This window comes from Barbatula barbatula (genome assembly GCF_947034865.1).
Source record: "Barbatula barbatula genome assembly, chromosome: 7".
In the NCBI taxonomy this organism is placed as follows: Eukaryota; Metazoa; Chordata; class Actinopteri; order Cypriniformes; family Nemacheilidae; genus Barbatula; species Barbatula barbatula.
This window is the reverse complement of record NC_136770.1, coordinates 16,846,812-16,860,611: the sequence shown is the minus strand read 5'-3', so window position 1 is coordinate 16,860,611 and position 13,800 is coordinate 16,846,812. Positions and strand designations below refer to the sequence as shown.

Here is a 13,800-nt window from a genome sequence, read left to right as displayed (position 1 = left end):
AGACTTGGACAGTTCTCAACAGTACAGTCTACACAGACAAGACAAAGTTGCATATCATTGAAAAACAGAGATCACATATGCAAATCCTTTATTGAAAGATTACTACAATTATACAAAATTGGACAGACAAAGATAAGTTTATTTACAAAACGTTGCTCATGGAGAATGAATGAGGCAGGCATGCTCTGTTGGTTGGAAGGTAAGCGTTCAGTCAGGAAAAACCCATCACGCTGAGGTTTCAAAAGAGGAAGAATTGCGTGGCTGAAAGAGAACATGAAAACATTCAAATCCATGCCGTATAGCCAGAAACCAAATCTAGAAAGCTGGGAAAACTGGTTACACTTAGCCAGACACAAAACACGTATTAGAAGCCAAATAAACTCCAACCAGACACAGCGTAGTGTATTCACAATGACCTAAGCCATAATCGTTGGGTCATGACAAAAACCTGCAATAACCTTAAGTAACTGAAGTTGCCAGGAACATGAAATTTAGTTCGAGCTATTTTGGATCATCACACCAAATCTAAAAAAGGCACCATCAGGTGCAACAAACACTCGGAAAGTCTCTCACTTGCCACAGCGTCACCAAACTCAAAGTAGAGCTTTCAACTTCCAGAAGTAGCTTTTAGACTTTTACCTCTTGAAAGAAGATTTATGATACTATGGTACTTTTGGCAAAAAAAGGTTCATAAGAACAAACTGTGATACAGTGCCTAGTGAATTATTTGCAACACTGATTTGCAATTACGTTATCATCTAAATATTTGACTTAGTTTTGAAAGTATGGGTCTCTGCAAACACAAAGGTCATTCGCCATCCTGAACCAGGAAGCTTTAAAAACCCTCCCTCAACCCTATTAGGAGGAAACATAAGCCTAGCAACTCGCCTCCGGTTCCATTTTCTCCGGGACTCCATTGCCGTTGTGGGCTGAGTCATCGCTGCCATTAACTGATGTCTCCTGTTTAGTCTTTTTAGCGTCACTGTTCTTTTTTGGACTCTCCTCGTCTGGTTTCCTCTGTTTAAGAACAAAGCAGGACAGAACACGTACTTTATTTCGCGCTTTTTCCTTAAAACACCTAGTCTATGCAACCAAGTCAAGCACACTTAGCCACTTCAACAACCACGATATGCCATGTCACACTACTGGTGCACAAACACCACAGAAGCACCAGGCAACAACAAAAATATTTTGAGTTTGAAAACGCCGTTCATGACCAGCATGCAAGGTTGCAAATCACGCAATGCTCGAGTTACAGGGTCAGACTTGCCCTACAACCATGGAAGGTACATGAAAGCATGCTAGTTTAAGCTCTACTGCGAAGCAATAGCCGTTAAACGTCAATGAATGCATACCTTCTTGCGGACCAGGTGAGAAATATCCGATGCAGACTTCGATGAAGATGCACCTTCAGCAGGCCTCACAGCAATCTAAACACAACCAGAGGAACCGAATTATGAAGTAGCATAATCAATAAGGAGGACACTGGATTTAAAGCAGGAAATTAATTACACCAAGCACCAACCAACCTGGCTAGCTGTAGATGAAGATGGGCCCCCATTTTCAGCAGGGAACGCAGAAGTGGATGCTCCTCCCTGTAACAAATTATTTCTGAATTATACCAAAATGCTACAGGAAGCCAAATCTAGCAGTATCTGCAACGCTCTCAAAACCAAGAATGTAAACAGTTGTCAAAGGCAGAGGAGCAACTCACGAGTGTCTGAAGGATGGCCGCAGAGGCTGTGGCAGCTGCATTCTGGCTCTCCTTGGCATCTTCTATCTTTTCAGTAATTTCTGGTAGTAACTGTTTCAACTCTTCAAGCTCAGTCTTCTCTTCCTGCGCTGCCTCTGCACCCTCTGCCTTATCTATCGCCTCTTGAAGCATAGCTGAGAAACAATGAGCCAGCAGTATCAGTAAAGTTGCTAATCACATTAAATCTTTACCCAAGTTGTAATTTATTTTTTCTACCGAGACGGCTCTCAATGACTTTGATGGAGCTGGAGAAGTGCTCGATGGATTTGCTGTACTGGGCTGTGTAACTGTAAGTTGTGCCCAACTGGTAATGAATCTCAGCCAGAAGACGGCTGTGAGAGGGAAGGTGTTTCAGCTGCAGGGTCAAGCATTCGTTGAAGTCTTCCAGAGACTGGCTGTAGTTACCTAATGAGACCAGAAACAATGTAAACACGTGAAGTGTATATCATGTAATTTTTCTACTCAAGCTTACCACACACATACCTGATTCAGCCCCAACCTCTCCAAGTTTCAGGTAAATCTGTGCTGCCATTAGTTGATCTTCTTTACTTTCTTTTCTATACAAAAAAAGATATATACAGAGGATCATGGATATAAAACTAAATACTACAGATAAAGCACGTCAGGTATGGAGAAGGTTGTTACCTTTTATAAATGACTTTAGCAACCTCCAGCATCTCCCAAGCTAGCTGCAAATTGCCAACTTCCTCCTCCTCCTCACTTTCCTAAGATGTAAATACAGTTAATAAAATTAGTAGTTGGGATAAGATCTTTTAATAAAGTAACCTACCTTATCTATTGTACCACCCTCTTCCTCTTGGTCATCGTCGTCATCATCATCATCATCTGAAACAAATGTTTCAGTTAACAAAGCAGTCACCTAATGTTAAAAACTAACCCCAGACACCCAGTGACACCACAGCCCAAAATTAATACTTTGTGGGTGTCGCATTTATTCACCAGGTGGAAGTTACAATTATTTAAAAAGCCCATGTCCACTGTGCTCCCCAGATCACCACACTCCGCTACCTCCACCCTCATCCTCCATAGGTTCATCATTGTCATTTTGGTTTTCAGTAGCCTCCTTGTCTTTTTCAGCAACTCCATTTGACCCAGAGGCATCTTCCTTCTCTAAAGCTCCATTTGACTTCTCAGCTTTATTCTCAGCAAGATTTTGTTCAGTTTTAGGTGCATTTTCATCACTTGGTGCTTCATCATTTTTCTCCTGCTTCTGGTCACCTCCCTCTTCTGTTGATTTTTTCTGCCCCCCTTCCTCTGGCTTCTTCTCAGCTTCCTTCTGCCCAACATCTTCCTCCTGCTCCTTCTGCACCCCAGTACTTGACTCTTCTGACATGGCATCATATACCTGTGCCCGAAGCTCATCTCTGGTTTTCTCTACATTGTAGTGGAAAAGGTTAAAAGGTCTTAACAGAAAGTGGGCTTTTAAAATACACCCCCATTTTTAGCCCATTGTGAAGTCATGACTTGTCAGTTTGAGGATTCTCATTAACTGCCCTTTTCCAGAGATGTCGTCAACGACTCAATGTTTAAATGCACCCATTTGTGTCAATCCAAATTAATTCAATCTGATTGCAGATCATTTCAGTGCCGTTTACATGTCCCTTAAATGTTGCAATACGATTAAAACATTTGTACATTAAAAATATTCCGAACAAAACTTACAGCTAGAATTGCCAGATTCCGGTAATAAATCCAATGGCTATCCAAAAACTAGCTCAAATGACCTCGCAAAACCCAAATATATCAACATCTGATGAACAACATTGTTCCTCTAGCCCACGGGAAGGAAACAACCCCGAAAATAGTTTAAACTTCCCAATCTTACATGTACTTTAAATGCAGTGGGACCTGGCAACACACTGCTAGCATCAAACTTAGTCTCTGGATGGATGTCAATATAGGCCCTATTTTCACATTTGGAATGAAAAAGTTCAGAGCCCAGCAGAACATACGAGTATTCTCAAATCTGAAACACTGTATATAAATCTTTATTCTAATGTGTCTTTTCCAACGATTCCCACCTACAGCAAATGGTTCATATTAGTCTGGAAGTTATGTTTGCATGTGTCATCAAGTTGTATATATGACAGATGGTTAATTTGAATGAGTTGTTTCACCTTACAATGCATTACTAATAAATTAATGCAGCAGTTTATACTTAATTTGTTGTTTGGCAATCTGGTTCTCATTTTCATATGCATTTACACATGAAAATTGTTAAATCGGGGTTGGGGTGCGATGGGGGAAAAAAAAAAGAACCTACAAAAGGTGTGCCTTGCTTTCAAAAAGTTCGGGAACCACAGATCTACACAACTCGTTTCAATCCAGTCGCAATTTCAATCGGACTGCTAGAGGTGCTTACATGAAGGCTTTTCAGTCCGATTTAGCCATCAATCAGATTACAAGTGGATTATTTGGTTGCATGTAAACGTGGCTAATAAACAAGAAAACGAAGTAAACAATTTTTGCCAAATGAATCGCTTTACAAACCATCCAAGTTGTCTGCACTCTCAATCTTTGAGTCGTTCGGTTTCTCTCCTTCTTCAGAAGATTCCTCAGGGACTCCCTCTAAAGCATTGCCAAGCACTGTATTCTCCATCCTTAGAAGAGAAGCATCAATTAATGTTATATTGCATTTTCTGATTCCTCGAAGACAACAAACTTTAAATAAAGTCGTCATATTAATCCTGATACCTGGCAAGTTCCAGAAGGGCCTTCCCACACAAGAAAAAAGCTTCTCCACATTCATCAGCCGTGTCTCCATACTTCTCAGCTCTTCAGGGGGAAAGATTGTTTAATGAGGAACATGCAACAAAACACGCTCGTATTACGCAGTCATCACAGCAAGTCAATGCTAAACTGCATACATCCAAAGACTAAGATATGAAGCATCATAATACAGGTTTGTAATCTTCATATACTACTCACAGCATAGCACAGGCCTCTTGAAACACACTGACTGCAGACACAACATCACCCATAACCAAATGCCGGTTGCCCGTGCCAATCAGCTTCTTTGCTTCTTCGGAAACATCAACGGTGCTGTAACGAATAAAATCTATGTCAACGCATTAAATAAGACGTTACCAGTTGAATCAAATTTAAGTTCAACTCACCTGTCTGCAGCAGCAGTCGAAGAGCAAGGTTTTTCCTCCATACTGTTAAGACAAAGGACAACAAAAGAATTAAAGTAACACAGTAAAAAGTCTAAACAAAACTAGAATGGCACACGTGCGGAGGACCAAACAAGTGCACTGCTGCGTGTGATCCACTTGGACAAAAACTTTACGTCCTCACGCGTACGTAATGTCCTTGTTTAACGTCGGTGTTATTTCGCTGATGTGGCATGTCGTTTTATTTATGTCCCTAATAACAAGTTTTAAACTTGGATCAGCGCGTGCTGCAGTGCATCGCCAGGCATATACTGAAACGCAATTCGCGTCTGTGCGTCACTAAAGCGGGAATCTCTTAAGGGGATACAAAACCGAAACATGTACATTTAACCTTTCTACGCTAAATGAGAACGGCGAAACTTAACACGCTGTCGGGAACGAACAGGAACGAAATCGCATGGCGTGCTGCCACGGCCGGGAGTTTAACGAAGCTAACGTTTGTCACAAACCCGACGCGGTTTCCTGACGAGGACTCTGCCGCAGCTTTGTCATAAAAACAAGCAGCGAAATATCTCAGTCGGAGTTCCTACAACTTATCCGTGCACTTCCCATGCTCGCAAGCGCGTTACACCTATAAACGGTTTTACCTTTTAGCGGTTGAAGCGGATGCTGTTTCCTCGGGCATTTTGGTTACAGGAAACAAAATATTTAATTGTGTGAGGATGTGTGTAGGAAGCCCCACGTAAAAAGATGGCAGATTTGTGAAGCTGCTCCTAAACAAGTCTTTGTTGGCGCCTTTAAATACGGATATAAGCGGTACTTCCGCTGAACTACGACCCTGTCAGAAAACGCGGGAGAATAAATTTAAAGGGCAAGTAACCATATTACGCGACCCAATAGCCACAGGTCTGAAATGACAAGTGTATTTCACTATTATTGGAATCTTTTTTATCCTTATATTCTTAAACATATTTTATACATGGTTTTTAACTTTAGTTCTAATTTTAGTAAAATCATTAACTCACTTGTTTAATGTTATTTCTTAAAATAAACAATAGTGATCCAAAATCAGTCAATAAAATGCCCTAAATGTATATTTGATATGCTAATAAAGTTTATACTGTAACCCGTATTTTTATTACAGCCGATTAATTATAGCAGACACATACCAGGCAAATGCAAAACAGTACACAAATCAATACGTTACAAAACTTTTATTGTTTACAAGTATACAGAGAACTGAATTGACATGGGTTCCAAGGCACAGCATCTTGTACAAGTGTGTATTAATAGGGGTCTTTGAAAGGGTAGTGAGGATGTCCTGCATCCCGGGGTACAGGCTTTCCATCAACCTGCAAGAATTGAAAAGAAAACACTTTTAAATATAAAGTACCCTTTAAACTGTATTTGTTGGAATTCCTGTAGTAAAATGAAGTGCTACGTTGAACTGTGTATGCTACCAAACTTACAGTAATTGTTGGCACAATATAACGCCAACCTCGATTCAATGCAGTCACTTGACTTATTTCCTCAGGTTCAAGACTGAAATCGAATAGCTATAAATGCAATCAGACAAATTATTACTTAAATACATTACTTGAACTAAATAAAATGAAAACAAAGGAAAAAATCAACATTTAGAAACCTGGATATTCTCTTTGATCCGAGACTCTGTGATGCTCTTTGGGATAGTCACTACTCCTCCCTGAGTTTGCCACCTGGCAAATAATCAATAGTCAGTATAAAAACTAGTAATGTAGTAACGAGTATCGAAATATGCACATCTAGTGCCATAACATCAATGTACCTGATGATAATTTGAGCAGGAGTCTTGTTGTACTTCTTGGCTAGTGTAGCAATGACTGGTTCCTCCAACAGAACGGGCTCTTCTGGATGCTTCCAGGCTCGGTCAGGAGATCCTAGTGGACTGTATGCAGTCATCACCAAACCCCGATCTCGACAGTGAGCTAGCAGCTCAACCTGTGCAAGGTATGGATGACACTCGACCTGCAAAACACTATGATTACTCTAAAAGCGGAAACATCTAAACATAAAGATCAACATAAGCACATATATTTGTCTGACCTGCAAAACAGACGGTTTGATGCTTGAAACTGATAAAATGTCATCGATCTGTCTGCTGTTGAAGTTAGAGAGCCCAATGGCCCTGACAAGACCCTTCCCCACAAGCTTTTCCATAGCAGCCCATGTCAGCTTATAGTCTATCTCGTCATACAGAATGGTTCCATCCTCTTTTTTAGGGAAAGGGTTATCACCTTGTCTACAAAAAAAAGATAAAGGACTTTACTGCTATCTGAGAACAGGTAGAAAACAGTATGTGGATATATGGATATATGATTATACCTCAAAGGATAGGCCACATGTTATTATTGACATAAATTGTAAAATGAATGAGCTGTGCAATAGACAGCAAAAGGCTCTTTGCACAATTATAAAAATCTCTTTTCAAATGTTTTTTTTCTTAGATGAAAAAATCTGAAGGGCTCACTGGAAGGCGTATGGCCAGTGGATTAGGTAGAGGTCCAGGTATTCCAGCTTCAGGTCTTTCAGGGTCTTTAACAGAGATGGCTCTACATCATCTGGGTGATGTTTTGTGTTCCACAGTTTGGAAGTCACAAATATATCCTCTCGTCTTATGGCCTGTAAGAGGGAAGTTTCTCACTTGACAGCTTTTATAAGTGGATCTGTATTCTAAAATATATATTTTATCAAACAATAAAATATTTTGTGTATTGCAACAAATCATACAAGATGTGTTTGTGGTTGGTACATTTTAAAGAGTTTTTCAAAGCATGTGTCAAGCTACAAAACTTCTTGCTAAACTTACTTTGTCAGGCCCCAGCATTTCCTGAAAAGCTTCTCCAATCTCTGGCTCGTTTGCATAAATGGGAGCACAGTCAATGTGCCGATAGCCAGATTGCAATGCCCAAATAACTGCCTGTTTTACCTGTAGTCCATTTAAAAAATGTAATACACAAAACAAATGCATGTGAATTACAAAACAACAATAGCTCTTAATAAACCCACCTTTCCTGGTTCACTCTTCCACGTCCCTAGTCCCACAAGGGGCATCTTTCGTCCAGTGCTGAGGACGGCAAAGTCGTTGATACTCATCCTGTGTGCCTTTACAGAAAATACACAAAAACTATTTGAACAGCGTTCCTGGCAAATACAGAGTTTGTATGAAAAAGACGGACCAGCAGGCTATTAAATCTGTGCTCCCTGTGCCTGAAAAGCTATTCCCTCTCTAGACATTTACAGAAATGTTCAGATACTGTTAGATGAAGGCTAACTGTTCATAACTCAGAATGATAGGAAGTGTAACCTCCTGACATGTCAGCTGACTTCCAACAGTTCCAACAGGATGCACATATTGTAACAACAACCTGCACTCACTGGCATTGTTGGGACAGTGATGTTTGGGAAATGCCCTTTGGGATAGTAAACTATATAACTGAATACTGAGAATGTGTTCGAAACAAAACTGCATTTGCATTTTAAAATAATGGGTAACATAGTAATTCAATCATGCAGGTTCGTGTCCATGCATTATTGACACAACATCAACCTTTGCTCTTTCTCAAGAAGTCTCTTTAGTAGATAACACTACTAAACAATTTGCTCTAAATTGCCTAGTTAGTAGCATGAATCGCACATATATTTCACGTTAAATAACGTACCAGTTTTCGACAGTAAAACTTATGAGAATGAATAACAAGACGCAGAGCACGTTGAAAAGCCTGCATTGTCAGTATATAATCGGGTCAACTAACGTTAGTGTCATGTGTCGCAAATTGTATTCCTGTGACGCTAAATGTTTTATTTATTCAACTACTTACTGTGCACGATTTGGATATTATATATTCACCACTGTACTATCCTTTCCCGATTGATTATTCTGAAAATGTTCACTTACTTCCTGTTGCCTTGCGAAACCACACGTCAAAATAAAAGTCTTTATTTAAGCACACTTTAGTTTAAATACCAAATATGTTGTTAGTCCATACATTTCAATCACTTCGACCTCTAAACTATATGTTATTATTGGATGTATATTTGCACTATATTGACAAAAAACTGACTGCGATAAATGTTTTGTATATACTCAAAGTAGTATAGGGTTTGCAGACAAAAAGCACCAGCTGTTTTTATTTAGCTAAATTACATATTTTATACCTTGTTGCCAGTAATTACAAATAATAACTTCAAGATTTCACTTAAAAGGGAACATTTCAATTTAATTAAGTCTTACAATAAAGTTGATCCCAAATACTAAATCGGTTGTTAGGTCCTGCTTTAAGTTGTTTTAGACATACTAAATCATTTCAACAAGTTTCATTTATGACTTTATAATATCCTTCACTGGTAAAACAACAACACATGTTTATTTTGCACAGTACAGTTCATTCAAACCGATAAAGTGAATTACATTTACAAACAGATGAAAAACAAAACTTCTTAAATTATGTCTGTAAATCAGTTTTAAGTATAAAACAGCATACAAACAAAAAAACCCATAGGACTAAATTGGCATTGGTGATTTACAAAGAAGATTGAGCTTTTAATGACAGAAATTGCTTTTTCTATACATTTCAGACTACAAAAATGTTATACAAAAAAGATAAAAAAAAAAAAGAAAAACTGGGATCACTCGTTTCCTCTTCGACGACTCTTATGACTCTTCTTAGACCGACTGTAACACAAAAAGAAAACACAACATAAAACAAGACCGTACAAAATAAAACAATAATTAAAAAAATCTGTTCATTAATGCGAGTCTTGCCTTTCTGGGGACTTGGAGTGGCTGCGATGCCGGTGGCTTCTATGGTGACCTGAAAAAAAAAAATGAATATTTTAAAGAATTTTTAATTGTATTATTTCAAGAGTTCAATCCTCATTTAATCTGACCAAAAATAGCTATTTGAATTAAAAGCTCCAGTGTAGAGCAACATGGACAACAATAATGTATTGGTTGAAATGACATGAGAATAACTATTCTTTAAATATAACAATTACAACTCCAAAAATGCATAACAATAAGATGTGCCTTGATTTTATTCCAATATTTTATATAGATCAGTAATTTAGGATTTTAATTTGTTGTGTGTACATACATTGCATTTTTTGTAATAGCCTGGCTGTACCTGGAGATTTGGAGCGATGTCTTCTGTCCCTGGATTTGCTGTGATGTCTACGGGGGCTTTTGCTGCGGTGACGATCCCTATCTCGCTCACGTCTGGGTGATGGGCTGAATTAATCAGACAACCGCATTAACCAATTCATCAGCCACACATCTTAATAATATTTTACAAAAAGACCTAATAATGTACATAACATAAATTCAAACATTTAGATTATGTATTTAACATATTGTTCAAACCTTCTTCTTTTAGGTGATCTGCTCCTTCTAAAACATGAAAAAACAAAGTCAGAACATTCATTTTTATTTGAAATAAGAGTGTAGTAAATAATGTACACTGCCGTGTAACATTTTTGGATTCTATAAGGGTAAAAACACTGTGTAAAATTAACAAGTGGAGCTTTAAATTACCTTCTGGGTGAGCGACTTCGTCTGTAGCGCGGAGATGGAGATCTGCGTGGCCGGTCCATATCTCTGTAACCCCTCCTATGTGGCTCTGGCGACTGCACTCTTTCCTGCTACAGTACCCAAGATAAGATAACGACAAGATAACACTTAGTTTGTATGTTTGTAGTATTAGCATGTATGAATTGTCACCATTGTGAGTTCACTTACCTTCTCTTCTTCCTCATCCTCCTCATCACTGGTCTCCACCTCATCCAGGTCTTCCTCTAGGGCACTAATGCGAGTATCCAGGAGTTCAGCCTCCTCCAAAACCTGTCTCTTCTGTGACAACAAAAACAAACATGCAGGGGTGTGACGAGATCTTGCGAGATCTGACAACACAATCGGAATGATGGAGTGCTGTGCTTGTAGCTGCGACCATTTTAGTCACATATGCTCCCTAAATTGAACCTGTGCAAACTCAAAATATATTTGGGAGCATTTGTGTGAGTCCACATTTTGTTGTGGTGCCACCTGTTTTCATTACTGTACAGAAGATGCTAATAACTGCACAGAGTTTATGCGTGCTATGAGCTAAAGTGACCGGCCCGGCCATTCATAGACAACGTGATTTTCCAGCCCACCGTGCTACTTTTCCACCATGTTTCCATGTAAACACGTGCTAGACGGGCTGGTTTCAATGTTCACGTGTGCCTCTCTCGTCTGCAGTATGGCAAAAGCCTTTGGTGTCACAATTACGCTTCGGAATGCCTTTATATAATTGATGGCATTTTAAACAGTATCTGTATTGCAAAATAAAAAACGTGTGCGAAGCGATTTATAATGCCGTTTTAAGGTGCCCCATGTGACCATTTTGGTTGCACAGAGCGTGCATTATTTAATAAGCCCCTCCTGCTGATTTCCACAGCCAGTAGATATGAAGTGTTCTCACCCAATCACTGATGAACTGAGCCAGACCAGACAAATTTACCACTGATCATGTAGAAATGCCTTTGAATTTACAGGATATTATTATGAGCGCAGTATTACCTCTGCCACGTTAAACATATCATCGCAATCATATCTATGCTTTTATCAGTGTGTGGCTCATTATACAACAGGCAAAGCGCTGTAAATAACGCGTGTTCTGTGCAACCAAACTGTGTTTCTTACGCCTTCACATGGCAAGACATCTGTGCTTTTTGGGGGGCCTTATAATGTTTTTATGGTGTCTGGGATCGCAACTCCATATTTTGCGGTGGACATACTGTTTAAAACGCTGTCATCTGTAGTGTAATTGTAACACCAAAGGCTTGCCATAATGCAGTGCCTCGCTCAAGTGTTTATGGTGTTTCGCGCTGTTCCAGGCAAACCTCTTCAGAAACAGATCATTCGTCTCTTACATGTGTGCAATGTAAGCATAAAACACAATGTGTTTATGTAGTTTTTAACTGTTTGCCAGCATTTTTTGCATTTTGTGTTAAGGTGAATAAAATACAATTTCCCTATATATTTCATCATTGGGGGTCTCTTTACATTTACATTTAGCAGACGCTTTTATCCAAAGCGACTTACAAAGAGTTCGGGGAGCAATAAGTGATATCTCATACATAGAGCAATAGTAGGTGCTAATACAAAGTAATTCTAAATATTTAGTTCTCGTGAACCCAGCTTTGTGGCTCATCTCGTGGGATATGCATCTCGCCACACCCCTACCCATTATTTTTAATTATATGATCGGTACTGGTTTCCTTCACTAAACTTCCTCACAGATATCCAAAGACAGCCAACAATACTAGATGAAGTTCAACCAACCTGAAGTCTGGGGAGAATGATATCACACATTCGCTCTGCATGAAGAAGCTCGTCTATGAACTCGTCTACATGCATCACCTCAAACTCTTAAGTAAAGAAAAAGCATCATTTGTAAAGCATTTTTTGTGCAAGGAACATACCACGAAATAATGAATTAAACGGAAAATCCTCACCTCCATTTCTATTCTGGGTCTTGATTTTTCTGTAGTCATTGTATAATGGTTCTAAATATTTGTAGCAATCCACTGAAGTGCCAGTCAGACGCATGTACATTGCTCCAAGCAAACGAACATACCTAAAAAAAAGAAAGTTGAGTAACGAAAAAGCCAATGCAAAGTGTGAATGGCGAAGTGCACACGAGTAAACTGAACACAAACTTAAAATCTTCGTTCTTGATAAACTCCACAATGATGTCCTTTTCAGGCTGGATCTGGAGCATTTTCAGGGTGAGACATATGAATGGAGTCGGCTTGATGTTTCCTCCAAATACTCCACCAACAAACTTCAGTTCCATAGCTTTATCCACAACAAGCTCGGCTACACATGACGAAAGGAAAATCCAAAATTTAGCTTCAACATTATATATATGAACCCAGTAGGTAAACATTAACTTGTCGTATTTATTATTTACGTCATTGCAATTGGTCATTTTGTAAATACTGCTCATAATACGATTACTGTAACGTTCATCGGTAAGATTACCACGGTAAAAATATTGCACCTACCTGTAAGTCCAAAACATTCCTCTTTCCAGTACTTGGATTCATAAATACGTGTCCTTATAATCTTCTCGACAAGATACTGAGGATTTGTTCCGTGTATACTGTTCGCATCTTTAACTGTTCTATTGGCCATGATTAAAATCAAACGTAAACGAATGAACGGAGCGCTAATGCCCCATGAAGTAATAAAGCAAGAAGAATTATTTCCGGGGAAAAGCGCATCACTTCCGTAAGGTCAAGTGGGAGGGGACTACTTTTTCCGATCCAATCAAATTCTCGTCAAAGGCTATCTTCGCGCGAAATGCTGGCGTGCGTTGCATGATTGTGATTTCTGGCTCTTTTGTAAAGATGTGTTTAACTTTATACATGTTTTAGTTTCTGAGTATCGCGTGTACGCGCGGTTAATATTGGACATTTCTAAGGTTGCAAACTAATTTAACAGTTGAGTTAGAAAAAAACTTGCTGGTGTGTGTGTGTGTTTAAAGTTGTACGGAAAGTGAACTATAGAGCTATTAATACTCTAACATAACCATAATCTGCTTTCGTTGAGTGTTATTAGACGTGATTAGGTGGTTATTAGATCTTAACGTGGGTGCAACTATTAATATTTGGCACATTTAAGTTATTCATGTCAGTAAGTTACGTTAACTAGTTGCTGTACAGACCTCCTCCGTCTGATCTGTACCATGAGCCGCTATATCACAAGACTGAGAGTGAGAAGAACTTACAGATGGCATGGAGCGCCAGTTGGCGAAGACAGAAAATTGAAAAGATTGTACCACGAGTAAGTCCAAAAATTCATGTTTTGATGACGTGTGTCTTAATCTAAAA

General features: G+C 39.0%; 4 protein-coding genes across 9 annotated transcripts in view; 1 reads left to right on the top strand and 3 right to left on the bottom strand.

Moving 5' to 3' along the window:
* Positions 1 to 71: 71 nt before the first annotated feature.
* On the bottom strand, positions 72 to 5,715 carry nasp (nuclear autoantigenic sperm protein (histone-binding)). Of its 3 annotated transcripts, XM_079461282.1 has the most exons (15): positions 5,535 to 5,715; positions 4,891 to 4,932; positions 4,703 to 4,816; positions 4,469 to 4,549; positions 4,265 to 4,374; positions 2,783 to 3,148; positions 2,544 to 2,599; positions 2,399 to 2,478; positions 2,237 to 2,310; positions 1,970 to 2,158; positions 1,715 to 1,887; positions 1,530 to 1,595; positions 1,356 to 1,430; positions 889 to 1,017; positions 72 to 261 (listed from the first exon to the last, which is right to left on the bottom strand). In XM_079461282.1, exons 1-15 carry the CDS (start codon positions 5,570 to 5,572, stop codon positions 226 to 228), a joined length of 1,629 nt encoding a protein of 542 aa, XP_079317408.1. In that variant the 5' UTR covers positions 5,573 to 5,715; the 3' UTR covers positions 72 to 225. The 3 variants fall into 3 exon arrangements, with proteins under 3 accessions (XP_079317408.1, XP_079317409.1, XP_079317410.1); XM_079461283.1 differs by lacking the exon at positions 889 to 1,017; XM_079461284.1 differs by lacking the exon at positions 2,783 to 3,148.
* Positions 5,716 to 6,092: 377 nt separating this feature from the next.
* Positions 6,093 to 8,819, bottom strand: akr1a1b (aldo-keto reductase family 1, member A1b (aldehyde reductase); the record flags this gene model as incomplete). 2 transcript variants are annotated; one of them, XM_079459993.1, is made up of 9 exons in its annotated part: positions 6,093 to 6,239; positions 6,357 to 6,443; positions 6,533 to 6,605; positions 6,695 to 6,894; positions 6,973 to 7,168; positions 7,397 to 7,548; positions 7,736 to 7,855; positions 7,936 to 8,031; positions 8,748 to 8,819. In XM_079459993.1, the coding sequence occupies 8 exons, from the start codon at positions 8,020 to 8,022 to the stop codon at positions 6,174 to 6,176; spliced, it is 981 nt and encodes a 326-aa protein (XP_079316119.1). In that variant the 3' UTR covers positions 6,093 to 6,173. The 2 variants fall into 2 exon arrangements, with proteins under 2 accessions (XP_079316119.1, XP_079316118.1); XM_079459992.1 differs by lacking the exon at positions 8,748 to 8,819 and adding an exon at positions 8,589 to 8,654.
* A 30-nt stretch (positions 8,820 to 8,849) lies between these two features.
* Positions 8,850 to 13,213, bottom strand: prpf38a (pre-mRNA processing factor 38A). Its single transcript, XM_079459994.1, has 10 exons — positions 12,973 to 13,213; positions 12,625 to 12,784; positions 12,421 to 12,542; positions 12,248 to 12,333; positions 10,664 to 10,774; positions 10,460 to 10,566; positions 10,289 to 10,315; positions 10,053 to 10,156; positions 9,692 to 9,740; positions 8,850 to 9,601 (listed from the first exon to the last, which is right to left on the bottom strand). Exons 1-10 carry the CDS (start codon positions 13,100 to 13,102, stop codon positions 9,556 to 9,558), a joined length of 942 nt encoding a protein of 313 aa, XP_079316120.1. The 5' UTR covers positions 13,103 to 13,213; the 3' UTR covers positions 8,850 to 9,555.
* The window catches only part of orc1 (origin recognition complex, subunit 1), a 6,729-nt gene continuing 6,106 nt past the window's right edge, over positions 13,178 to 13,800 (top strand). For 2 of the 3 annotated variants that reach the window (XM_079459989.1, XM_079459988.1), the window contains exon 1: positions 13,231 to 13,753. In XM_079459989.1, coding sequence (XP_079316115.1) covers positions 13,656 to 13,753 — 98 coding nt within the window. In that variant the 5' untranslated portion in view covers positions 13,231 to 13,655. Of the gene's footprint in view, positions 13,754 to 13,800 lie in introns of all 3 variants that reach the window. The other variant, XM_079459987.1, reaches the window with a different exon arrangement.

Excerpts from the sequence above, each read along its gene's own strand:
- nasp (XM_079461282.1), bottom strand. The coding sequence starts at position 5,572 with ATGCCCGAGGAAACAGCATCCGCTTCAACCGCTAAAAG. Across the intron at positions 4,933-5,534 it reads TCCGCTTCAACCGCTAAAAG|TATGGAGGAAAAACCTTGCT; the intron begins GTAAAACCGTTT and ends TTGTCTTAACAG. Across the intron at positions 1,888-1,969 it reads AGTCATTGAGAGCCGTCTCG|CTATGCTTCAAGAGGCGATA; the intron begins GTAGAAAAAATA and ends ATTGTTTCTCAG.
- prpf38a (XM_079459994.1), bottom strand. The coding sequence starts at position 13,102 with ATGGCCAATAGAACAGTTAAAGATGCGAACAGTATACACGGAACAAAT. Across the intron at positions 12,334-12,420 it reads GACCCAGAATAGAAATGGAG|AGTTTGAGGTGATGCATGTA; the intron begins GTGAGGATTTTC and ends TCTTTACTTAAG. Across the intron at positions 10,316-10,459 it reads CGAAGTCGCTCACCCAGAAG|AAGGAGCAGATCACCTAAAA; the intron begins GTAATTTAAAGC and ends TTCATGTTTTAG.